This window comes from Phascolarctos cinereus, unplaced genomic scaffold, assembly GCF_003287225.1.
Source record: "Phascolarctos cinereus isolate Bilbo 61053 unplaced genomic scaffold, phaCin_HiC Scaffold_7;HRSCAF=346, whole genome shotgun sequence".
Taxonomy (NCBI): Eukaryota; Metazoa; Chordata; class Mammalia; order Diprotodontia; family Phascolarctidae; genus Phascolarctos; species Phascolarctos cinereus.
The window spans coordinates 36,412,803-36,440,513 of NW_027556180.1; the positions used below are offsets into that span (position 1 = coordinate 36,412,803).

At 37.5% G+C, this 27,711-nt stretch overlaps 1 protein-coding gene across 4 annotated transcripts in view; it reads left to right on the forward strand.

Annotated features, from left to right (window-relative positions):
* NAALADL2 (N-acetylated alpha-linked acidic dipeptidase like 2) overlaps positions 1-27,711 on the forward strand; it is a 1,446,698-nt gene that overhangs the window by 956,224 nt on the left and 462,763 nt on the right. For all 4 annotated transcript variants that reach the window (XM_020980535.2, XM_078147179.1, XM_020980532.2 and 1 more), the window contains one exon: positions 11,588-11,738. In XM_020980535.2, the coding sequence (XP_020836194.1) occupies positions 11,588-11,738 (151 nt within the window). The remainder of the gene's footprint in view (positions 1-11,587; positions 11,739-27,711) is intronic.

Genomic DNA, 27,711 nt, shown 5'->3' on the forward strand with positions numbered 1-27,711 from the left:
AAGAAGCTTCCATTCTAAGGAGGGAAGGCAATACATAAAAAGAAGCTAAAAAGATGTTGGGGGTACCAACATGGAGAGACGATAAAGAAAGTTCATAGTATAGCCGGGAGAGTAATGAAAATACTTCCTAGGCCATGCCAGTCTTGAATGGAGGTTCTGGGAGGAGCCATCCAATCAGAATGAGAGAGCACAGAAGTGGAAGGTACTTCCAGTGTGTGAATTTCAGGGTTGGAGTGAACTTCTAGGATGAAAGGATTTCTGAAATATAGTGAAGAAAGTCTGGATGTTCCCTGTAGAGGAATGAAGATAGGGGTAGGGGACAGTCCACTGTCAAAGAAGGGATACAAAGAATCATAAAAGATAAAATCGATAATTTTGATCATAAAATTTTTAATAAGCTTTTGTACAAACAAATTTAATTTAGCTAAGAGTAAAAGGAAAACAATTAACTAGGGAAAGCATCTTTGCAAATTTATCTGATAGAAGTCTCATTTCTAAGATATATAAGGAACTGTTTCAAATTATAAGAATAAGAATCATTCCCCAATTGATAAATGAGCTAAGATATTAACAGGAAGTTTTCAAGGGAAGAAGCCAGGCCAAAAAAAAAAATACTTTAAATACCTAATAGAGAAATTAAAATTAAAGCAATTCTGAGACCCTATGTCAAAACCCTCCGATTGGTTGATGACCTCAAGAAGAAAATGACAAATGTTGGAGAGGCTGTGGGAAAACAGGCACGTTAATACACTTTTGGTGGAGCTGTGAACAGGGCTAGCCATTTTGGAAAGCAGTTGGGACTCGTGCACAAAAAGTTTCTACACAGGGCATGCCTTCTGATCCACTTACTCCTTCAAGGTTTGTGCCACTGCTGACTCCTTAACCAACAGCTCCAGAGGCTGAATATCCCTGAAGAGAAGGAATCAAAAGGAAGAGAGAAATGCCTTTGCCTCATAATTGCCTGTCAGATCTCTTTCATGTCAGCATCAGTCATTGTTTCCTACGCCATGGTCCATTTGGTTTGTAGAAACGATTTTGCAGTTGTACAATTCTCCATGTCTTCCAACTGTTCAAATACAAAAAGGAAACTGGCCATCCTTTCCTCTTAATTTTGCCATCTCCATCCAGAGAGATTGCAGATGTACAAGTGTCTAAACATGTTTGTAGTTTAAACATCCGCAAATGGTAGCCCTGTATTAAAGTCTTCTATGACTCCTCCTTCACCGAGGGGCCTCTTATAATTGAGACAAAATGACACATGCCTGAACTAATTTCTCTATTAATTTGGTATTGTGTCTTCCTGTTGCTGGCTTTGTGGAAGGTTCTCCCCCTTGGCAGGCTACTCTTAAGGTTCAAACAGGAAAGCCAGCCCTCATTTCCACCCACAGGGTGTGCTTGGCAGCTGCTGGACCAGATGCTCCGCTGCTGGATACTCTGTCTGATTTGAGTCTAGGGACTTGGTCAGATTGCTTTAGAAATATTTAATTTATCCAGATGCCTCAGTCTTTCAACTTGATGCCTGCTGTGATGAATTTGTGCTATTCCTATATGTTAGATATTCTAGCATGTGCAAACACTTTTTGAGGTCCATAAATTAATATGTTGAATTCTAAATGAGAGTCTATTTATTTGAGGAGAATATTTCCAATACTCCAATGGGTTTGTGAGCTCATCTATTTGGGGACCTCCTCCAGCAGGCACATCATGACTCATCCATTTCTACTCATCTCTGTGACTGTCCTGTGTGGTCCCATAAATCAGTTTTGAGGAGGGGACAGTCTGTTTAGTGTGCTGGGGGACCTTCCCATCAATCTCTTGCCATTGCATGAACATAGATAGAGGAGGCCATCAAAGATTTGTGGGATCATAGATTTACAACTGAAAATGAAGGAACTGAAGCCCATGAGGTTAAGTACCTAAGATCACACAGAGTAAGGGAAAGATGTGGGATTTGAACCCAGACCCTTTGGCTTCAGATAACCAGTTTATTTGCCCCCAGATTAACAAGTATCTTCGTCCTTCCTTCCCTCCTTCCTTCCTTCCCTCCTTCCTTCCTTCCTTCCTTCCTTCCTTCCTTCCTTCCTTCCTTCCTTCCTTCCTTCCTTCCTTCCTTCCTTCCTTCCTTCCTTCCCCCTTCCCTCTCTCCTTCCTTTTCACCTCCTCTGTACAATCTCTCTTTTCTAATATGTTTAGTCTTGCTCACGTCCACCGTGCACTTCTTTCTTGCCTCTTTGGCTGATTCTCATTAATAATTCTGCAGACTCTGCAGTGTTGCATGACTCACAGACCTACAATATCTTCTGAAGAATATTAGCATTAAACAGCTGGGCCTTTGCTTCTGGGGGAAGCTTTGGGTTATTAAAAGAACCATGATATTGTAGAGGCAATCCAGCCTGCTGTCTTACTCCTGATCATTTCCAGCTTGGCCTAGGTCATTGTCCATTTGCCATATTCCTCTGTGTATTCTCATGGGTGGGCTGTATTGCTTATCTGCCCAATGGAGTGTCCTAGTCTGTACTTTTGCTCTCCAAATATTTTTCATTGCATGCTCCTATCTTTAAAAAAAATGAGTATTCCCCCAAATATGCACATATTTATTTACACACACATATATATATACAGTATTGTCTGTCAGTATATAAACATTTATTAGGTACTTTCTATGGTCCAGGAATGGTACTAAGGGGCATCTGGGTGGCACAGTGGATAGAGGGCTGGGCCTGGAGTCAAAAAGATTCATCTTTCTGAGTTCAAATCTGAACTCAGATATTTACTAGCTGTGTAACACTGGGCAAGTTACTTAGCCCTGTTTTCTTCAGTTTCCTTATCTGTAAAATGAGCAGGAGAACAAAATTCAAACCACTCCGTATCTCTGACAAGAAAACCTCAAATGAGAACACAGAGTCAGACACAACTGAAAATTACTGAAGAAATGGTGCTGAGTACAAAAAAATAAAAAGGCAAAATCCAGGCCCTAGGAGTCTCAAAGTCTAATGAGAGAGACAATATGAAAACAATTATGAACAAACAAACTTTATACTACTGTGTGACTCACTCTGTCAAACCCAACACGGATACAGGGGTGGGGCAAGGGGTGGGGCCCTTATTCTTCAGTCACTGCCATGGAGAATTGAGCCCATCCTGTGAGAGACTCCTGTGGTAGCCACAGAATGAAGGGGAGGGAAGGCAAGCTGTAAATGTTTATACAGGGAGTGTTTGAAATGGGGAGGAGGGGATTTTTACCAATGATACCTGCTTGGCTGTTGCTCTGGGAGCTGAATAGCAGTTCTGTTATAAATGGTTGTTGGCTTACTGCTCTGTGGGGCTGTTTATTGAGGCAGAATAGGGGAGGTGATGGGCTTGCACACCAGCTGGAGGGGGTGAGCATTGGGGGATAATGGGTGAACGCTGGATGCATAGTTGTGTTGAAGATAAGCCCCATGTTTGGCTGTTGTATAAAGGGGTGGGAATCAACCCATCTCTCCACATACAGACGAGACGATTACACAGCTCTATCTAGGTCATAGTCTGCTCCCAGGTGGGAGATTGCTGGTAACAACAACAATCATTGTTATGAGAATGACAATAATGATAATAGGTAGTATTTATGTAGCACCTACTATGTGACAGGCACTGTGCAAAGATCTCTACGAATATTATCGCATTTGACATTGCAACAACCCTAGGAGGTAGGTTCTTTTTTTATCCTCATTTTATAGTTGAGGAAAATGAGGCAAACAGAAGTTAAGTGACTTGCTCAGGGTCACATAGGTAGTAAGCATCTGAAGCTGCATTTGAACTCATATTTTCCTGACTCCAGGCCCAGTGCTCCATCCACAGTGTCACCTGATATAAATAATAGTGATTATTTATAATTCTTTATTCACTAGTTTATTTTTTCCTGTGTACATAGTTAAACCATATTCTGTTGAGATACTATGGCTCTCATGTAGATGATGTTCTGCCGTTCTGAGACTTGATGCTCATGAAATGCTTCAACATCATCTAATAAAAAGCTATTTTTGTATTTATTACTTAGATCACCTCGGATTTCTGGATACAAATTTGTTTAGTACTTTCTTACTTTTCAAAGAACTTTTATGTCTGTGATTTAACTGGGTTCATATAACATCAATGTAAGGCAATCGGGGCATGAGGTTTTTGAAGGATTCTCTTGTAGAAGGGAGATTAGATAGGGTTTTCTTGACCTGGGAGGGCCAAACAAGGATCAATGTGTATTAGTTGTTGAAAAGGCAAATTTTGGCTAATGAGTTTAAAATTAAAAATAGTAATAATATTTAGAAATAATAAGATAAATAGTAATATTAAGCATTAATCTTATTGAGAATAACTAATAGCTAACAGAGTACTGTAAGGTTTGCAAAGCTCCTATATATTACCTCATTTAAGTCTCCCAACCCTACGAAGTAGGTGTTATTATCCTCATTTTTCAGGTGAAGAAACTGCCAATGAGAGAGATTAAGCATCTGGTCTAAGGTTCACACCGACCATGTGTGTAAGCTTTGATTTGAACTCAAGTCTTGTGATTCCAAGCGCAGTACTACATACACTGAACCACCTCGTTGCCTAGATAGAAGGAAAAAAATGTCCTAATGATTAGGGCTCTTCAAAGATGGAATGAGCTGATTCTGATGTTCTTGAATTGAGAAATGGATGATCCATTATAGGGGCTGCTGCCTTGATTCAGGCACAGGTAGGACTCTAGGTAGATCTAAGGATCCTAGGTTTGAGGTGGGTACATTCATTAGAGGTCATCTAGTTCAAACTGTCTTTTTCCTGATGAGGAAATTAAGGCAAGAGAACTTAATGGAGTTGACTGTGGTCATAGAGGCATTGTTTGTTTCAGTGGCAGGGGAATGATTTGACCCCAGGTTCTCTGACACCAAATATAGGCACCATACTCTTATATCTCTGAAGCAGCTTTTAACTCAGAGATTCTATGATCACCAATATTCAGATGAGGAAACCAAGTCACAGAAAGGTCAAGTTTATACATGGTATTTGAAGCAGAGCTAGGTGTAGAATCCAAGTGTTGTGATCCCCAAAGCCATTTCCTTTCTGCTACAGCACACCCCTACTTATACTAATAGTCATCATACACACACACACACACACACACACACACACACACACACACACACACATATGTATATATGCAAGATGTTGGTAGCCCACAAATATGTCTACTCTAATGTCTTATTTATGACACTAACAAAATGGTAGGACAGGAAAACTACATTAAACTGCTCTTCAGAAACATTCACATTTCCTCGAAAAGCCTGAGTAACCAAAGCTAATGGGCAGATCACACTTTAAGTTGGACAGAGCACTCTCATAAGCATTATTATATTTGAACCTCACAACAATGTGTGGGGCATATAATTCAAATTGTATTATCCTCCTTTGATAGTTGAGAGAATTCATCCTTAGCAATGAGTGCCTTCTTGCCCAGAATCGGACTTTTTACCATCCTATATTATCCTCCGTCCCTACCCTATTCACTGTCTTCTCGTTTCTGCTAGGAGTTGACTCTCTGGTTGATTTATTTCCAAAGTATGCCCAAGTCTAGGAATTGGGATTTTGACATGACTGGGCTAATATGATTAAAAGTCCAAGGATCTGAGGACGGAGAATTGAAGGAGCTTGAGGAGTCATTGAGTATCTGCACTTGAATGTGCAGGAAGAGTGACTTACTCAGAACATCCGGAGTAGCAACCTCCCCATGGCCACACAACATACACGATGAAAGGGAAGACATGGAAAAAAACATTTAACTCAATCCAAATAAAAATATTTACTCATTGAATGTTTGGGGGTAAAAACGTTCAATTCAGCAAACATATATAGAACACCTACTATGTACAAGGTATTGTGGTAGACCTTTTTTGAGAAGGATAATATGCAAAAAGTATGTCTTCTCTTGCCTTGGGTCTTGGTTTTCTTTCCACTAGTGTGAAAAATGAATCCTGTGAAGTGGTTGCAAGTATTCAACTTCATACCATATGAAGTCATAATTATGTAAAATATGGTCATTGGTTCCAGCCCAATGGAAATATGTAGTATGTATTTGATTACTGCCATCAGTTCATTGGATTCATTATTCACACTAATCCAGAACTACCTGTCTTTGTTTGTTGGCTTGTTTATTTTAATATGTGTATATGTTATCTCTCAATAAAATGAAAGATTCTTGAGGTCACTCCTTGTATTGTTTTTATACCTGTTTCCTTAGCATCCAGTATAATGCCTAAATATAGGCTTAACAAAATGCTTGTTGATTGATTGATTATATAGAACAGCCTCCATGGACTCTTCCAGTTTTGAGTAATCAGTAGGCCAAAAGCCCCCTCAAAGATTGGACAATTTCATTACTACACTGATTTCCAGGTATGCTTCCAGTCTACTTTGTACAATAAAAAAGAGAAGAGAAAATAAAGGATAAAACTCTTGTTTTCAATCATTGATCAGGTGTTATTAATTATCCCTTTCCCTGAAGAAAAAGAAAAGAGATAAGATTTTTAGCTTAAAAGATTAGGGCAGCAAGGTGGCATAGTGAATAGAGTGCAGGGTCTGGAGTCAGGAAGACCTGAGTTCAAATTTGGCCTCGGATTCAAATTCAATCCTAAATGCACACTAGCTGTGTGACATTGGGCCAGTCATTTAATCATGTTGGCTTCAGTTTTTTCATCTGTAGAATGGGCTGGAGAAGAAAATGGCAGCATCTTTGCCAAGAAAACCCCAAATGGGTACGGGAAGAGTCGGACATAACTGAAATGACTGAACAACAACGAAATTACTGTTCTGGTAATGTGTAGTTACATTCCGATGGGATACAAAGCATTAGCCTTACTCTGTCAAATTAGGAGTTCAGGGGTCTTATAAGTCTGACCATAACTAGCTATATAACTTTGAGTAAGTAACAGCCTTTCCTCATATGTACAATAAAGAAGTTGAATAGATGATCCTTAAGGTGTCTGTCCCATTCCTAATCTAAAATGCATCCAAAATCAGGAAACTTATAAAACTTCCTATATACATATGAAGAGGTAAGAAATATTTTTGGTTATCTTCTTTCTACATATATTGCTACACAGCATAGTCATGTTCTCCAGAGTGACTTTTTCTTCTTGGTCTTCATTATTATTTAATTATTTGTTTTAAATGTTGAATGCTGATTCAACTGAGACTTTACAAGTAACTTTTCAAAGACTTAGTTTACTGTGACAATTTGAGAATACAATAGAAATGTAAAAGATTTTGGGGCCATGCGCTCATAACAGTGTAAGCATTTTTTTGTCCTTGACTAGAAGCAATTCAATTATTTTGTTTCTGAAATAAATTAAGTAAAGCTTATTGAGTCTGATCAGCTTTTGTTTCCAGGGAATTACAGTTCAATTTCATTTTTAATTAGAATTGAACATTGTGGATTTCTTAGCCCTGGTAAGCAAGATCTAGCAATAAAGTGTGCACTTAATTTGTATTAAGTTTCTGAAATCTAGTGGAGGGAATGAGCAATATGTCTGGTTAATATTTAAACATTTCACAATGTTCTGTTGTAGAAATTTCCATTTATTAAAGCTGCCCGTACTATAACAAATTGCTTTCTCTTTCAAACAAACCTGCTGTCACTACCTGAGCAAAATGTATACAATGGGAAGGGAAGAAGAAATAACAAAACACTTTGACTTCATCTGATCCTCATTGTCATGTTCAGAAGCTTCTCTAAATACCCTGAAAAGATAGGATGGAGGTTTAAATATTATTGTGCTAATAGAAGCGGATGTATCCAAATGAGATAGCCCGTATCTATTTGGGGAATCACTAATCTTTTTATGGGGGAATATTAAATACATTTTCCACCTTGTTGAACCTTCATGAGAAGAAACTGTTAATCATAAAATCAGTTGTCTTAATGTTTCCTCCTTTTTCAATTTTTCACTCCTTGCTGTGTTCTGTCTTGTTTGTACAATGTTCTGTAATGCTATTCATTAGACTGCAGGTTGTTTTCAGATGTGCAGCAAAGGTATCTTGTTTTCCATCATATCTGTGCACTCGGGCATGAAGCGGGATGTGTCCACTGCCTACCATTCTGTCTTACTTAATATAGCACCTGGGGGTGAGGGGTGGGGTGGGGGTCGACCAGTGACCACAGTAGTCTCCTGGGCTACCATTTCAGCACAAAAAACTTATGAACTATGCCCCTAGACATTCAGGATGGGAAACATAGCAGGGTTGATTAGACATTTAATCTAATGTTCAGAAATTGTCAGAGTCCAAATGGATTTTTGCAACATTTTTGTTAAAGAACCAGAATTCTTTGAAATGTAGACATAAATGACTTCTCTCTTCCCCTCAAGCTGAACATAGTTATTCCAGCTAGCCTGTTCTTCCCTGAGAAGAAAAGAAGATGATGGCATCTGATATTTGCATGCCATTTCTCTTTCTGAAAGCAATTTCAAAGGAAGAAAGAGAGCATTCCAATGTTTCCTGGTCACTTAAAGTGCGCTCTGACTCTTCTTTAGAAAATGAAGTGTTTTTTTTTAAAATAACAAATCTAATTAGAAAAGGATTAACTTGTAAATGAAATAAATAATGTCAAAATTATTGCCTGAACAATTAATGAATCAATGAGTATTAAGCACCTGATATGTGCCATTTACTGTTCCAGGGGCTAGGGATACAAAAACAAACTACAGTTTTTACACTCAAGGAATTTATATTGTGTCTGGAGAGATGATACATGCATAAGTAGATACAAAATACTGGATAATGGCTGCAGGTGGTGGTGTGAGGAGACATCATCAGAGCCAACAGGAAAGGCTTCTTGCTGAGCTTTGATGGTAAGTAGATATTAGAAGAGACAGAGTTGAGGAGGGCACGCATAGTGGGTATGGAAAGCAGCCGATGCAAAGACGCCAGAGATGGAGCCTTGTGTAAAGGACAGTAAGAAGGCTGGTTTATCTGCTGAACATCTGCCATTTGCAAGATCTTTGAAGACCAAAGTTACAATGTGTGTCCTTCAGTGCCTTGCCCACAGCAGATGTTTAGTAGTTATTTGTTGAATTGAAAATGAATGAATGAAAATTAATGAGACGTGGTCTCTGCACTTAAGGAGCTTACAATTGAGTAAAAAATCAATCACCCCATGATGGAAAGACTACATATAATGAGAATAAATGGAAATAAACTTAAATTAGTTAAATACAAGGAGTTTAGGAGGGAAGGTCCTAGTAGTTGAAGGGACAAAGAAAGGCTTCATCTAGAAGATGCTGGTTGAAATGCAACATGGAGGTATCAAGGGATTCTGTGAACTAGAGGTGAGGATTCCAGGCATGGCAGACAACCAGTGCAAAGACAGAGCCAATTGGGCTCTATGACAGTGTGGAAGAGAGAGAGTAATTCGCAATAAGGGTGGAAAAATAGTATGGGGCCATGCTTTGAAGGACTTTAAAAACAGAACAGAATAGTTTATATTATTTCAGAGGCAGTAGGAAGCCACTGGATTTTATTGAGTTTTTTAAAAAAAGTGACATTGTCAGATCTGTGTTTAAGGAAAACATAATTGGTAATAGAATGGAGGATGGGTTGAAATATATGCCCATCCCGAATGTCTAGGGGCACAGTTCATAAGTTTCTTGTGCTGAAATGGTAGGCCAGGAGACTACTGCAGTCACTGGTTGACCTCTGCCCCACCCCCTCACCCCCAGGTGCTGTATTAAGTAAGACAGGATGGTAGGCAGAGGACACATCCCGCTTCATGCCCGAGTGCACGGAAATGATGGAAAGCAAGATACCTCTGCTGCACATCTCTCTCTCTCTCTCTCTCTCTCTCTCTCTCTCTCTCTCTCTCTCTCTCTCTCTCTCTCTCTCTGTCAAGGATAATGAAAAAAAAAGTGAAATAAAAATCAACTTAACGAGATGTGGACGTAGAACATACAGATACATCATTCTCTCCTTACCCCAGGAGCAGCCTTTGGGGCAACACTTTTTGCTACATTGGGATATGCTTCCTCACCATGCCACCTGAAGGTCAAGCACTGGCATTGAACAGTCAACATTTCAGACCATCACTCCTGGCTAGCTCTGTGCCAAGTGCTCATGCTAGTACTAGGGGCAGTGCACCTTTTCCCACACAGCAGTGGATGTCACTCATCAAACTGACCAGCTAATAAGTAATCAGCTGCTCCACCAAAGACATGACTGTATCAAGAGAAAGGGAGTCAGTGATAATTGCAGACCCCTCTTACCTACACATGCATGCGCAAACACACCCACAGGCACATATTGTTCTTGTTTTTCCTCCCACATATTCACATCCCCTTCTTTAATATGAATGAATTAATTTAGATTGAATGAATTAATCTTTGAAGCAAAGACAGATTTTTTTTTCAGCTGAAATAGATTACATATTTCACAAAAGTTGAAGGAAAATAAGGTAAAATGGGTATTTGTTCTTTCCTAGAGGGGTGGGCAGATTGTTTTAAAATTTAAAATTTTAATATCTTATTATACATGAACATATAAACACCTCTGTAACAGGAATACGGCATGGACCTGTGGTTTTATCAGCCTAGGAAAATTCCTCTATCAATTTATCAATCCCTTCATATGTTACAAAGTGCCTTCCTCAGTGTTGCCTTGGGAGGGAGGTAGTACATCTGTTGTTATTCTCCCCATAACAGTGTCCTAGAAAGGAGGAAAAAGGCAGGTTGGGAGGAGTGTATGTGGAGAGAAGCTCTTTTTGTAGGTGGACAAGCAAGATGCATTAACAGTTTTATTCCATCATTTATTCAATCATTTCTTCAATATGGTGCCTCTAAATGACTTAATACCCAACATGTATAGCAACTAGGGGGCATAGTGCTAGACTTGTAGTCTGGAAAACTTGAGTGTGAATCCAGCTTCAGAAACTGATTCTTTTATCCTGGGCAAGTCACTTAACTTCTATTTGCCTCAATTTCCTCATCTGTAAAATGAGAGAGTTATACTCAGTGGTTTTTGAGGCCCCTTCCAGCTCTAAATCTGTGAACTGACCAGGGCAGGTCGCAACTACTTCCATCTGTCTGGATACTAGATTTCTCTATTATTGAATACCTTATTTCTATACTAACCTCCTGGCCAAAAGGTACAGGTGTGATCTGGATTTGGAACTGGTTGAATGATGGGAGCAGGTGGGTAGCACAATGGCTAGAGTGCCAGGCTTTGCATTAGGAAGACTCATCTACCTGAGTTTAAATCTGGCCTTAGACATTTGCTAGCTAAGTGACCCTGGGCAAGTCACTTAACCCTGTTTGTGTCAGTTTCCTCATCTGTAAAATGAGCTGGAGAGGGAAATGGCAAACCTCTATTATCTCTGCCAAGAAAACTCCAAAGTATGGACTATGGGTTTGAGGTCCCTTAATTAAAAGATTTGTAAGTTTCCTTCTATTTCTAACATCCTGTGAGCCTATAATTCTATTAATAATTATGAACGTAGTCCTTTTTTGCATCTCATTTACCTTTAATGCTTTTAAAGATGTTCTAAGTAGTCATATTTTTGCATCGTTGTTCTCATCTCCCTCATTAGCTTTCGCTGCTGGAAAAAGCTGGGTTTGGAGGCATTCTTCTTTATGTTGATCCTTGCGATTTACCAAAGACTACCAACCTTAGCCACAGCCCTTTCGTGGTTTCACTGAATCCTGGAGGAGATCCTTCTACACCTGGTTATCCCAGTATTGGTGAGTTTAGCCCTCTTTCCAAATGCTGATGTGTTTTGGAAATTACAGAAATTCTATGTTGTTTGACCAAATGAAATGATTTTGACTAAAGACAACAGTGATTGCTAATAACCAGAGGTCTTGGCCAGTAAAATTCTAGGGGAAAAGTTTCTTAAGAAAACTATTTAATTTGCTCTTCATTTAGTTAAAATTTTCATTGCATGAGGAATGTTTTGTCCATAGCAAATCTCATAACATTTTTAATGCGATACAGGAAAATGTTTTGGGAATCATTGTCATTTTTATGTTGCCCTGCCTCTGTCACTAAATCTAAGTGAAGTGGGCAAGTTTCTTCATTTTAGCTGGTGTTACATTAATGGAGTTGAATTTGTGGTGTATTATGTCAAAGAAATTCTGAGTCAGGAAAACAAGAATTGTATGATGTATGCATGCCAATTCATTGGAGAGTTAGGGGACGTTGGCCCACCTAACACAGAAGCATTATCTTTCATACTATATGTGTGCGTGTGTATATATATATACGTATATATATATATATATATATACACATATATATATGTATATATATATACATATATATATATATATATATATGTATATATATATGTGTGTATATATATATATGTATATATATATATACATATATATGTATATATATATATGTGTATATATATATATATATATATATATATATGTATATATATATATATATAATTGCTTCTAGAATCTTGAACCTTGGACTGGGACTCATCCTCAAATTATTAGCTCACATCATTATTTTCCTCAGCCAGGTTTGTCAGTTGTTTCCCGTTAGGTTACAATGGTGAGGTCACCATTGTCTAGAATCTTGATAGTATTGGTTCAGAGACTGAATTTTATCAAGTTTTATTAAGTCTTTGGGAATGGATTAATGCTAAAGATACTCAACTGGAATGCGTTTATAAACCAGAATACTATTTCATTAATTCACAATGGAAGCTACGCCATGCCTGAGAACTGAGAAATGTTGTCTGTGTATGGTATAATCCACTCTATGACCAAATGCTAAATATGACAATTCATTTTGTGAATATAAAGCTAGAATCTTTTGATCTCTATCTCTCTACTCACTATAATCCTTTTTGTTTGTTGGACATCCTGGCGTGTTCCTCTTGGTGGTTCGTACTTTAGCAAATTATATCAGACTATGAGGTTTGTTTAATATTCTCGGTGTTACAATTCAGTGGGTCTGGCTTGTTTATCTATTGTCTGTTCAGCATCACTTCTAGACCCAAACATACTGAAAAGAATGAAGAATAACCCTGTCATTTGTGACAAGGCTTCACTAGGTATTCTGGGTCCAGTTACTTGGACAAATGTCTAAAGACTGACTCAGATTGGTGCTAAATCAACTGAGACAATTCTGAACTGTTTCATTACAAGAACGGTGGAAAATATAAATATTTTCTTGGTCTCCTCAGTGGAGTCTTGAATAGCTGAAACGTGGAATGCCTTGGCAGTCAATTGGAAAAGAATTGGCCTTTTTCTTAGTGCCTCACTGGTCCCAATCAGTTTTGCTTCCAAGTTTCCAAAGAGAAGAACGATATTTAGCATTATTTACAGAACTATGTAAAGAACACTTCTTTGTTAATCAGTCTTTCAAAAAATCATTTGTTTGTCTTACATTGTATGCTTTGGTGGATTTATGATTCCATTGATGCGTGACTGTTTCTTTGCCAGTACACATTGTTACTCCATCGGACACCTTCTGTGTGAATCTATCTCTTAACTTCCGAAAAAATTTCTATAGCAAATCTGTCTGCTTTATTGGAAGCCATCCACCAATTCTTTTAATGTCTTGGTGGTACAATAGATTGAGTATGTCCATTAGTTTTAACTCATTTTTTCCCCATAACTGATTCATCTAATAGATTAAAAGTGAATTAAGTTAATTTGGATATTTGCAATAGTCAAAACGACTTAATCACTCAGTCATTCTTAAAACAATGTTGCTGTTACTGTATACAATGTTATCTTGGTTCTACTTATTTTGCTCTTCATTATTCCATGCAAGTCTTTCCATGTTTTTCAAAAATCATTGAGCTCATCATTTTTTAAAGCACAGTAGTATTCCATCACAGTGATATACCACGACTTGTTCATTCATTCACCAATTGAAGGCATCCCTGAAATTTCCAGTTCTTTGCCACCACAAAGAGAGCTGCCATAAACATTTTAGAACATATAGGTTCTTTTCCTTCTTTCCTAGTCATCTTTGGAATTATACCTAATAGTGGTATTGCCGGGTCATAAAGGGAATATGAAGAAAAACACTATCTGCATCCAGAGAAAGAACAGATAAATGGAAGTATTTATAGAATAACTTTTTTTTTCTTTAGGCAGTTGGGGTTAAGTGACTTGCCCAGAGTCACACAGCTAGTAAGTGTTAAGTGTTTGGTCTGAGTCCGGATTTGAACTCAGGTCCTCCTGACTCCAGGGCCATTGCTCTGTGCACTGCACCACCTAGCTACCCCTAGAATAACTTTACACACACACACACACCACCCTATTTGGGTGTAATGGTAGTCATCATATCTAGGATGGGGGGGTAAGGAAAGAAAATTTTAAAAATTATGTGGTAATTTTATTATGTATTTAAAAGGAATAGCAAATTGTACTTAATAGGTTAGTAGTTTCATGTGCTAGTTTTATTCCAAGAACTAAAAATTAAATAAATGCATGTAAAAAAAGTGAATTTAGATAGAGATAGTAGGTTCTTGAAGTACCTCTTCTGCTTTGGTTTAAAAAAAATTATTGGTTTCAGTCGTGTAAAGTTTCTCATTTAATATGTGGAGATTTATTTACTGATTTATTTAACATTGTATAATTGTCGTCACTAGTTTCCTTTAAAGTTCCTCTTGTGATCTTTCCTGGTTCCCCCCTAACTATTGATACTTCCCTTATTGCCAAGCCTACCTCTTCTCTGCTTTATGTGTATTTTGTATATGGGTACACATTGTCTTCTTTGAGAGCATGTAAGCTCCTTATGGGTATTGTTGTCTTTCTATCCCCAGTGCCTAGCATATAAATGTAGCTTAACAAATGTTTGTTGACTGATTGGTTAATAGATTGTAGAAAGCATCCTTATGGTTGTTGATCAACAGTAATTTGGTGCTGTTTTATTTACTTTTATATCTTATGAGCCACATTTGAATCAGTACTTAACCCAACGATTGTTTCAGTTTTCCATGTATTATGTCAGCCATAACAGTTTGGATACTTTCCAGTGCCTGCTTTAAGAAATTCCAAACCTACAATCTTATATCCTACATAATTTTCCTTCCAAATAATTTATCAATGCAAGGTCACCAACGTGATATGGCACACTCAGATATTAAGAAAATTCAAGCAGTTTAATTTCTTTACACAATGGTAGCTGTTTGAGGTGGCATTTGGTAAAGATATCACACAAGGTGGTGATCAAAGTCTACTGTAGGTTTTATTTTAAATTTTTAGCGAGTCCTTATGAATAATAGTGAAGAGTTAAAGCATAAAAATATAACATTGCCAACCTTTCTGCATCTCTCTATATATCTCTGCATAAAAGATTTGAGCTTTTTCTGTGTGATACAAATATCCTTTAATATATTGATGGAGTTATGATGTCATCAATGCAGTTACCCCCTTCAGTGGTTTATAACAGAGGTGTCAAACTTGGCTCAGGCCGAGTACATACACACTGAACCCAATGGAAATGTAACTGGGAAATGTTTAGCAAAATACATAAAAATGCAGTACAAAATAATGTCAATTTGTAGTCTTCTTAGGTCACTGTGTGAACCACAAGGACCTTTTCTATTTGAGTTTGCCACTGCTGGTGTAGACCACATGCCATTCACAGATGTTCATCACTTGCTGTTGTCCACGTCCTTCCCTAGATCCTTCATGGAGGTTTGGGGAGGAGTTCTACCAAATGGTGGGAAGCCTTCTTCTATGTCTTCTGATATTGTGTGGATACAGTAAAGCCACATATGTTGTGTTGTCCATCACTTATCTCTTGCTTTCCCTCCATGACCAGCCTACCTTCTTTTTCCATCAGGTGTCCCATGACATCCTTGGTGCTTTTCCTATTTAACTCTGCATTGGTTATGTATAACATCTTCATTGTAAGAACTATGTACTTCTCTGATGCCGTTTCTGTAACTCTCAACTTTAAATTTTCTGCAAATACCAGTCATTTCATGATTTTTAGCCATACCACATCACAAGAAGAACATTGTTAAAAACATGAGCATTTCTTTCATTTATCTAGAGCACTAAGAAATTGTTACTTGCACAGTGTCTCACTGCTAGAGTTAGTTTATGGAATAAAACAAGGACATGAAACTAAAAATCTGTTAACTACAACTTGCTATTCCTTTTGAATATATAATAAAATTATCATGTAAATTTCTTTTTTTTTTTTAATTTTCTGCCTTCCCCCCCCCCATCCTAGAGATGACTACCATTAGGGCTAGTCTAGGGTAGAGGGCAAGTGAGTGCCCTCTCTTGCTAGGGCAAGATTTGAAATCAGATCTTCCTGGTTTCAAGGTCAGCTTCCTATCTGCTACACCACAGTGTCGAATACACACATATGGCCCACAATACTCTGTGTGTGGCCATCATAGATTAAAATGAACTGAGAAATAGCTAATAAAATAAATAAAAAGACAATAAAACATAGATATTACATTTTAAAACTAAGTCAATATGTGGCTTTCAGGGACCCTTGTATATGAATTAGTGGTCCCTTTTTCTGTTTGAGTTTGACCCCACTGCAGTACACTACATAGATTCTCTAAGCTTAAAAGATTTACTGTAAATGGAAATAAACAATTTTTTTTAACAAGGCTATCACTCTCATCTACTATGTGCCTGTATATGAATTATATCTTGGTCTTGGAGTCAGCAAGACCTGGGCTAGAATCTTGCCACTGATACTTCTTAGCCATATGACCCTGGGTAAGTCACATTTCTCAGTCCGTAAAAGGATCATGATCACTTTAGCACCAAATGCATAGGGTTGCTGTGAGGCACCAATGGCATAATAAAATGTAAAGCAGTTTGCAGACTTTAAAATCCAGTATCTATTGGTTGGCCAATCAGTCAACAAGGATTTATTAAGTGCCTGCCGTGTGCCACAGTATTAAGCTCTGGGGATACACAGAGACCAAAAACAATTCTCCCTGTTCTGACTAATGGAGGGAACAACTATTTACATAGAAACAAGACAAATACAGGAGAAACTGGAGATAACCTCCAATTTGGAAGAAACTAGCATTAAGGGGAATTGGGAAAAGCTTTGTGTAGCAGGTGAGATTTTAGCTGGAGTTTGAATAAACCCAGGGAAATCAGGAGGTAAAGATGAGGAACAGGAGAGTACCAGGCAGTGAGGACAGACAATGAAAATCAGAGAAGTGAAGAGATGGGGTGTCTTGTTTGAGGAGCCTTGAGAGGCCATTGTAACTGGATCCAAAGTATGTGTGTGGGGGGGAGCAGGGAGAAAGGTGTAATATGACTCAGAAGGTAAGAGCTGGTCCAGCTTATGAGGGGTTTAAAAGCTCAACAAACCATCTTGTAGTTGATCCTGAAGTTGAGAGGGAGCCACAGGATTTTACTGAACAAGGGGTGACATAGTCAGACCTACACGTAGGGAGATCACTTGTACAGCTGAGTGGAGGACGGACTGGAGTGGGGAGAGACTTGGGGCAAAAAGGTCAACCAGGGAGTTATGGCAGTAGTCCATGTGTGGCATGCTGAGGAGCTGCACCAGGAGGGCAGCCACATCAGAGGGAAGGACTCGGTGCAAGAGATGCTATGAATGTAGACTGGACAGGACTTACAGATTAGATATGGGGCATGAGAGTGAGGGGTTAATGACCAGAGGGAGAGTCTGAGTAGCTGGGAGGATAGTCATATCTTTGGTGGTACTTTGGTAGGAAAAGAAGGAAGAGGAAGGGCTGGGGGTAGAGGAAGGGAAGACCCATATGTATGTGTGTGTGTGTATATGTATATGTATATGTATATGTATATACATGTATATATGTATGTGCATATGTACAAGTATATGCTTATATACACACGTATTTTAATTTTTTAAGGTGATAAATGCTACAAACAAAAAATCAGTTTATTTAAATGTCTTTTACACTTCATTTTGTGAATGTTGACTAATAAAAATTTAATTTTGATCAGGGGCACCCTTGTACTATGCATCATGCATGTATCCGTTTCTGGATGACTTTCTCAGACTGGTAGATCAATAAGAGAGGTCCTCTTGGTTGGCCATTTCAGTCACTTGATCTATTTCCAGTAGACTTTTTCTTGTGGGGTCTCATCAAAACTTTCATTTTTTTTTTTTGCGTCAGAACTTCATGTTTTTGATGATTTCAAGGCTAAGTTTACAAACTCAGTCATCTCGGGCATTGAGTAATAATTCACAAAAAATTTTACAATGTGAGAAAACTGACTAGAGTGATGTATAACACAAGATGGTAATTATGTTGAATTTTAATTTTAAAAAGCAAAATTATAAAAAAAATGACTTTTCAAATGTTTTTGTAAGCTTATAGCATTTATTCATCTGGTTATTAAAACAAAATGGCACTAAGGTTTTTGGAACACTGTATATGTGTATATACACATACATATACATACATGTACATATATAGACATGCATATAGATATATGCATCTGTGTTTATATGGATACGTATATACATCTATACAAACATGCATATACATATATATGGCAGTTATTGTGTGCGTTTATCTATATGTAATATGAGCCTTATATATTTAAATATATGTACATGTTTAGCACTTAATTTTATGCACTATGTCTCTTCTTTTGCAGAACCTATTATAGTAAAAATGTGTTTAGTTTCTCTATAGCTTCACTTCAGAGTACAAATCTATCTTCAGACACAAAAGGAACTAAGTGAACCAAGATATGAAGCAACCTATTTGTCAGCCTTCATATGTAAATAGCAATGTGTCATGGCTATGAGCACTGAGACCCCTTTACTTAAGATAAGGTCCTTTGGTAATAGGATTCCTATCTTGGTGGCAGAAGAATGTAAATTAGTTCATGACGAATTCTCAGGAAGCACTGATGGAAACTGGTATCCATTTAAAAATACTGAAATGTAACAGCTCAATTCAATAAAACCCCTTTCTGTTGACATGGATTGCTAGTGTGATTTTCTTTCAAAGAAATTTGGGTGCCATTGTGATAAAGGAAATAAAAATGACTTTATAGTGTTAGAGTTCAAAGCTTGACTTCATGATACTTTTTAGATACTATATATATATACACATATATATATACACATATATATATATATACATATATATATACACACACACATATGTATATGTGTGTGTATTATACATGTACACACACTATATACGTATTATATATACATAATATATACATACATTATATCATATATACACATACACATATATTTTGATATTCAGTTGTTTCAGTCATGTCCAACTCTTTTTTAAAAAAATTATTTATTTTTTTATTAATTTATTTTGAGTTATCAACAATCACTTCCATAAGCTTTTAAGTTTTAAATTTTTCTCTCCCTCTCTACCTTTCTCCCCAAGATGGTGTGCAATCTGATACAGGCTATACATATACATTCCTATTAAACATATTTTCACATTAGTCATATTGTAAGGAAGAATTAGGACCAATATGAAGAACTACAAGAAAGAGAAAACAAAACAAAACAGAAGGAAAATAAAAGAGCAAATAGTATGTTTCAATCTGTATTCAAACTCCATATTTCTTTCTTTGGATATGGACAGCATTTTCCGTCATGAGGCTTTTGGAGTTGTCTTAGATCCTTGCATTGCTGAGAAGGGCTAAGTCTGTCAAAGTTAGTCATCCCACAATGAGGCTGTTACTGTGTACAATGTTCTCCTGATTCTGCTCACTTCACTCAGCATCAGTCCATACAAGTCTTTCCAGGTTTTTCTGAAGTCTACCTGTTCCTCATTTCTTATAGCACAATAGTATTCCATTACATTCATATAACACAACTTGTTCAGCCATTCCAATTGATGGGCATCCCTTCAATTTCCAATTCTTTGCCACCACAAAAAGGGCTGCTATAAAGATTTTTGTACATGTTGGTTCTTTTTCCCATTTTTATGACCTCTTTGGGATATAGCCCTAGAAGTGGTATTGATGGGTCAAAAGGTATGCACATTTTTATAGCCCTTTGGGCATGGTTCCAAATTGCTCTCCAAAATGGTTGGATCATTTCACAACTCCACCAACAATGCATTAGTGTTTCCAGTTTTCCCGCATCTTCTCCAATATTTATCATTTTCCTGTTTTGTCATGTTGGCCAATCAGATAGGTGTGATGTGGTACATCAGAGTTGTTTTGATTTGCATTTCTCTATATAGTGATTTAGAACATTTTTTCATATGACTATAAATGGCTTTAATTTCTTCATCTGAGAATTACTCATGTCTAACTCTTTATGACCCCATTTACGGGTTTCTTGGCAAAAAATGCTGGAGTGGTTTGCCATTTCCTTCTTCAGCTCATTTTACAGATGAGGAAACTGAGACAAATCGGGTTAAGTGACTTGCCCAGAGTCACACAGCTAATAAATGTCTGAGGCCAGATTTGAACTCAGGAAGATGAATCTCTCTGGCTCTAGACCTGGCTGACTGTATCCACTGCCCCAGTTAGCTAACCTGTATACATACATACATACACACATACACACATTGAACTACATCTATGTAATCGTTAATGATACATTTAGGGGCAGTTTACATTGTGTGAATGAGATCATTGATTTCTATATGCCATGCTCCCTGTGTGTTATACACAATCATTGTTTAGTTTTCAACTTGAAAATAGATATGTTTAAAGAGTCTGGCTTATATTTATATACACACATATGCATCATCATATATTAAAAAAGAGTAAGATCTTTGTAAAAATTTGTTTCATAGAATTTTTTTTTTCTATTTTGAACTTGTAAATCTGAAGTTTAATGCAGAGATTTTGTACTGCTGGACTTTTTTTGAAGGAATAAGTTTTTCAAAGTCATTGGTAAGTGACTTTGCTGCTTTCGAGCTTCTGAACCCAAGTGTATCCTCCTGCTTACATCCAGAACCTCAGCCCCTCTTTGTGACTATAGCATGCTATTTCCATAATAAGGACCAGAGCTGGTAAATCAACATCTCAATAACCCAATTCATGTTCCCACCTTTACTTACCACTATGTTTCTATCTGGGCCAAATCCCCCACCTTGGTGTGGTCTCTATCTGCCCAGAGGAACTTCTCCATCTTGGCTTCAATCCACCACAGTCTTTGGTCATGAGAAGGTAACCTAAGATTATCCCACCAGTGATCTTTGTACCTGTATGAATTTAAGAAACCAATTTAATCTCCCCAAGCCTATATCCTCAAATGCAAGATGAGAGAGTTGGACTGAGTGGCTTTTCTCATCACTTCTAGCAAGATCTATGGTCTTAGGATCATATGTTCCTTAAATTTGAGCACCTGTTAGACTGAAAACCATCATATCTTATTCTTCTTTATATTCCCTTCCCCCTCCAGCATGTATTTCCTGGCATATACTTGGTCTTCAGAAACAGTTTGATGAATGAAGGAATGAACAAATATGGAAGAATTATGTGTAACAATAAGTTTGCACATGTATGGATAACTATACAAATTATTTGGAGCTTTTTTTTGTGGATTATCCACAGAATTACTTCCTTTATCACCCTTTATAATTGAAGGCTGTCTCTCTTTAAATTTAAAAATCCAAAGAGCATATGCATGTTAGCTACTCTTAACACAGCTGCTTACAGTTTAGTGTTGAAACAAAACACCGTGCAGTTTTCCTAAATGAAACATTCTCCATTTCCAGAATTCCCCAATGAGTTTTTGAATTTTAAACATGTAAAAATAAATCTTGTAATGCTACTTAAAACTGTTATTGCATTTGCTTCAAACTGCTGCTACTGTAAATTTCAGTCTAATGCAATTTCATTTGAGAGATGCGTGCTGTGTATGATAAATGTTTTCTCATTTTGTCTTGCCTATCAACAGTCACTTGGTCCTAAAATTTTGAGTTAGTATTGAAAAATAAACTCTTTAGAAGAGCCATTATCATAGGAGAACCATGTGTCAATGACCAGGAGGACAAACATACACTGAGAATTGTAACTAGTGCATAGCCATGTGGTAGAGGTCCTTCACACCCAAAGACAGTCTCATTCTAATCTGAAGGGAGGAGGAGATTGTGAGGCCTGGCTAGAGCTCAGTGGTAGACTTTGGTGAGAAGTACCTTTGAGGACCAAGAAAGCATTAATTTTCCTGATAACTCAGAAATAAGAAGTGATGATTTGGGGACACAGATGGTAATATTATAGATTCATATGTATATGAATAGATTCAGATCATTCAGTCACAGATTTTTTTTTCAAAGTACTTACTATATATCATGCATCTTGCTAAGATTTTGGAATACAAAGACCAAAATAAAACATTCTTTATTCTCAACGACCTTACCTTCTATCTGAGGAGGCAAAATGAACTCAGAAGTAAATACTAATATGTGCCACGTAAACATGAGGTACTTTATGGCAGTACTAGTGGCTGGGGGGAGTCAGGGAAAAACTGCCTGTAGGAGCTGAACTATGAAATAAGCTAGGGATTTTAAGAAGTGGAGGTGAAGAAGGGGTGCATCTTAGAAATCATGAAAATCTTAAGTAAAATAACAAGACCAGCTTAGCTACACTATGGAGTATATGAAGGGAGAAACATGGAATAAGGGCTTTAAAATGCCAGATAGAGCAGTTTGTATTCAATCATAGAGGCAATGGAGAACCACTGGAGCTTTTCCCCCAAAGGAGTGACATGGTTGAATCTCCAGTTTAGGAATTTCACTTCAGAAGCAGTGTGGGGGATGTCATTAGAGAGTTGCTGCTTGAAGCAGTTATAGCAATTAGGGTGCTATTACAATAGCCATTTTGAGAGGTAATGAGAGCCTGAACTAGGATGGTGACTGTATGAGTGGAAAGAAAAGGATTGTGTAAGAGAATTTGTAAAGGTAAAACCAACAAGTGTTGGCCATGGATTGGATATTTAGCATGAAGAAGAGCAAGAAGTAGAGAATGACTCTCAGATTGTGTTTCTTGTTGACTAGAAAGACAGCAGTGGACTTGACAGGTAGAGGGTTTTCATGGAAAGTTAATGACTTTAATTGTGGACATATTGAGTGAGAGGCTCATGAAACATCCATTTGGAAATGTCTGGTTGTTGAGAGACCTATAAAATATCCAATTATAAATGTCTGGTTGTCAGTTGATGATGTGGGACTGGAGCTCATGAGAAAGCCCGGGGCTGGATGTATGGGAATCAGCTGTGTACAGATGATAATTAAACCCACAGAAGCTCACAAGAGCACCAAGAGAAAGCAGATCAAGAGATAAATGTAAAAGGCCCAGGGCAGAGAGCCTCAGGGTACCCCAATCAAAAAAAGGTGGCATGTGGTTGATGATTCAGCAGGGTAGACTAAGGAGGAAAGGGCAAGACAGAGCTGAAGATGGCAAGATTGGAGAAGAACCAGGAGGCAGCAGTATAACCAAAACCTGGAGAGGAGAGAGTCAACCATGTCAGGTGCTACTGAGAGGTCATTTAGGATGGTGATTAAGAACAGATGTGGCCATGAAGAGATTGGTGGTGGTTGTGAAGAGGACAGTTTGAGTACAGTGATGAGGTCAGAAGCCCGGACTGCATTAGTGTGAAGTAAATGAGAAGAAAGGAACTGGCAGGAATGAAAGTAGACAACTTCCCCTCCCACACACACCTCGAAATTTGGCTGTGGAATGAGATCCAGGCTACTTATGACCTGTTTTTTCACATAGTAAGTTGTAGGAGATGGCTCTGAGAGCATTTCCATTGTATCAGATTCCTCTGAAATGGGCCTTCATCATGGAATCAAAATCATAACATTGCTGGGAACCTAAGAGCCCAGCTAAATCCACACCCACACCCTCATACCCCACCATCCATTTTACAGATTATGAAACTGAACTTCAGGGAGGTCAAGTCACTTGTCCAAGGTCCTATAGGCAGTAGTGGTAGAACAGGGACTTTCAACCAGGTATCCTAACACTAGAACCAGTGGATTTTTTCCCATAATACCAACTAATGTGTTCCTCTTTCAGTGATATATCTGGAGGGACAGATACTTATTTTTACCTTCCCCAATTCTTCCCTCATTCTGCCTCTGCAGTAAATACAAAGAGATACACTTCATAGTTCACCCTCTTGGGGGTTGGGGGTGGGTGGATGGCAGCGTCTGTAGCTGTTGTGTGTTGCTAAAAATAATAGACCACGGAGAGAGCAGCTAAGATCTCTGTGGCAGTCAAGTGATGTGGTTGCCCCAGAGGTAACACCTGCTGAAACACCTGCTTTATGAGTCAGTAAGAAGCAGTGCAAACCATGTAGCAAAACATAATCTGAGTGACTGTTTAACAATTAAAGTTGTAATTAGATTTATAATTGAAATATTTTTTTTTCTGATGTAGTATAGGATCTGGCAAATTCGGCTCAACTAACTAATCTTTAACTCAGCAGGATCTGTTCCAGTCTGTTGCTGACCTGGCTCAAAAATCTGTGGATTTAAAATGTAAGATGAAACAAAACAAAATTAAAAAAAAAAAAACAACCCTGACTAGCCTCCTCTGCCTATTTCTTCATATAAATTTATTTTGCTGAAAACATGAAAAATATGGTTGCTTTATGGTGATGTAAGGGTAGCTTGAGAAAATTGAGATGGTATATTTTTTCCCTTCTAGGGAATGAAAGTATATATTTATCAGCACTTATCAGCAGTGCTCCAGAAGGGCTATTAATGAAAAAATATTAAAGAATTAAATAAAACTCTTAAATCCCTCCACCTTTTTCCTATGCCAATCTGTCCACTTTAGGGATATATTTTAGTGATAAACTTAATTATAACTTTGATTATTAAATGGTCAGTTTTTTGTCTTATTCTGGTAGGATTCATGGTAACTTGGTCTAATCTCTGACAGATCTACTAAGCTGAAAAGTATGATATGGGTCTGGCTTTGAGCTACGGATTTGCCACTTGGGGGCTCATCACAAGTTTGACCACAATGAGATGAATTCATTAGGTGCAGAAACTTTAATTTTTTTGAAAACCTTTTTTATTCTGAACTTAACAAACAGCAAATAAATGTGCATTTGCATACATGCAGCAACATAGGAAAAGAGAATTGTACATGAAACTGTAGCTCTGTATTTTATATATATATATGTATGTATATATATATATATAATATATAGTATTATATATATCCCTTTTCTTTTAAAGTATATAAGATCATTCTCATCTGTACACAGTTGTCCTGCTTGTTTGAGCTGCTTTCTTGACTTCCTTTGTTCTTTGTTTTCTCAGTTTTTGCAAATAATGCCTGTATAGTTTCTCAGTTTTTTACTCTATAACTATCCATCTATCTCTCTTTGCCCTCCTAACCCAGTGGCGAAAATAAAAGTCCTTAACTGTATATTTATGTATTTATATGCATATATATATATATATATATATATATATATATATATACGCTTTGTATGTGCCTATACATACATACATATATAGATATATATATACACACACATATACACACATATATACACACACATATTTGTGTGTTTAAATATATACAGACGTATGTATATATTCAAGCAAAAACAAAATCCCACATTGGCTGTGACCAAAAATGTATGTCTGTTGTGCATCTCGAGTTCATTATCCCTCTATCAAGAAGTGGGTAGTGTGGCAGCTAGGTGGCTCAGTGGATAGAGCACCAGCCCTGAATTCAGAAGGACCTGGGTTCAAATCCAGCCTCAGACACATAACGCTTACTAGTTGTATGACCCTGGGCAAGTCACTTATCCCCATTGCCTAGCCAAAAAAAGAAAAAGAAGTGGGTAGTGAGTTTAATTATCAGTCCCCATGAAATGTGGTTGATAACGGTGACAATTCAATTTCTCAGGTCTTTCTAACGTTACTATACATGTTGTTGTCTTCTTTCTCCTAACTTTAATGTATATCATTTCTATGTAGATGTTACCAGGTTTTTATGAAACCGTCCTTTTCATCCTGATTTCTTATGGTGCTTGTTATGCCATAGTTTATTTAACAAAACCCCGATAGATAGGCACTCCCTTAGTTTCTATTTCCTTACTAGTACACAAAGATCCGCTGTAAATACTTCTGTACTTTTGTTCTTTCTCTGATCTCCTTGTGGTTCAGGCATATTAGTGGTATTACTGAGTCAGAGTTTAATGACTTTTTGGGCATAGTTCCACATTGCGTTCCAGAATGGCTGGACTGATTTACACCCCCACCAATAGTGCATTAATGTCCTGGTGCGAAGGCGTGCTGAAGGGAGATGGAGAAGGCGTGAGGAACGTCAGGCAGGTACAATACGATTGGAATTAGGCGCTCTTTAGCTGCCCGGCTTTTCAGATGCTCTTTGTTCCCCCCTTTAAAGGTCATACTAAAGTTTTGGGGTTTTTTCATATGTTTCTTTCTCTTTTTTGATTAAACTAGAAGAAAAGGTGTTTGATAAGAGGCATTGGAAATAAAAAATGTGAGGTGTATGAATAGCAGCGTTAAAAAATAAAGTATTAAAAATGATAGAGGGCAATAGGGCCAGGCAAGAGGTAAAAACATGTTGAGTGGGGAGAGAGGATGAATGGAAGTACTATTAAAAGTGACCTACATTTTCATCTGTAAGAGGAGAAGAGAAAGAGATTGGAATAGATATTATACAAATCCTTTATCCTTCTCTGCCTCTAGATCCTGGAGCTTATCTTAAGTCAGAAATAACTTCATTCTTGTCTCATAAATGAATGCCTAAGTCTGCCCAAATGAGATCTTAGAACCGACAAGGCCCTCTCTCTGTCCTTTCTTCTACCAAGAGCAGGCCACATTCACAAACTCTTTTGTGAGATCTAGAACTGGGGCCCCAGCATTAGCTATGGGATCGGTTTTCGTGGCTTTGATACCTCATGAGGATGCCTTGTGTTTCTTTCTTTTTCATCCCCTTTCTGGCTAGGCAGTGGGGTTAAGTGGCTTGCCCAGGGTCACACAGCTAGTAAGTGAGGCCAAATTTGAACTCAGGTCCTCCTGAATTCAGAGCTGGTGCTCTATCCACTGCGCCACCTAGCTGCCCCTACAGATTTCTTTCTGTTTGATTCTGGGGATGCTCATGATCCATCCGCAGTGTCTATCCAAGGCAAATATATTGCTGGTCCAACTCAATACCCATCCAAGAGCAAGTCCATATATATATATATATGTGTGTGTGTGTGTGTGTGTGTGTGTGTGTGTGTGTGTATATACATATATACGTGTATATATATATGCATATATATGTATATATATACATGTATATATATACATATATATGTGTGTGTGTATATATATATACGTGTATATATATATGCATATATATGTATATATATGCATGTATATATATATATACATATATATGTGTATATATATATACATATATACGTGTATATATATGCATATATATGTATATATATATACATGTATATATATACATATATATGTGTATATATATATATATATTAGACATTTTTGATCCTTTCCAATTTTATAGTGTAACTGATCCCTTTTAAATGTCTACAGAGTTCATTGAGAAGGTTGTCTAGTGTTCCAGTGCTCCATGTAATAAGCACAATTTTATCTGCTAATAAGAACATTTGGAGAATATTCTAGAAAGATTCGATCCACCTCACAAGGCTGTTGTGAGGATCCAGTAAGATGCCCACCTACATGAAAGTCCTTCGTATTTATAAATCCAGAGACATATGGGTGTGTTACTGCATGGTAATAACATGGTA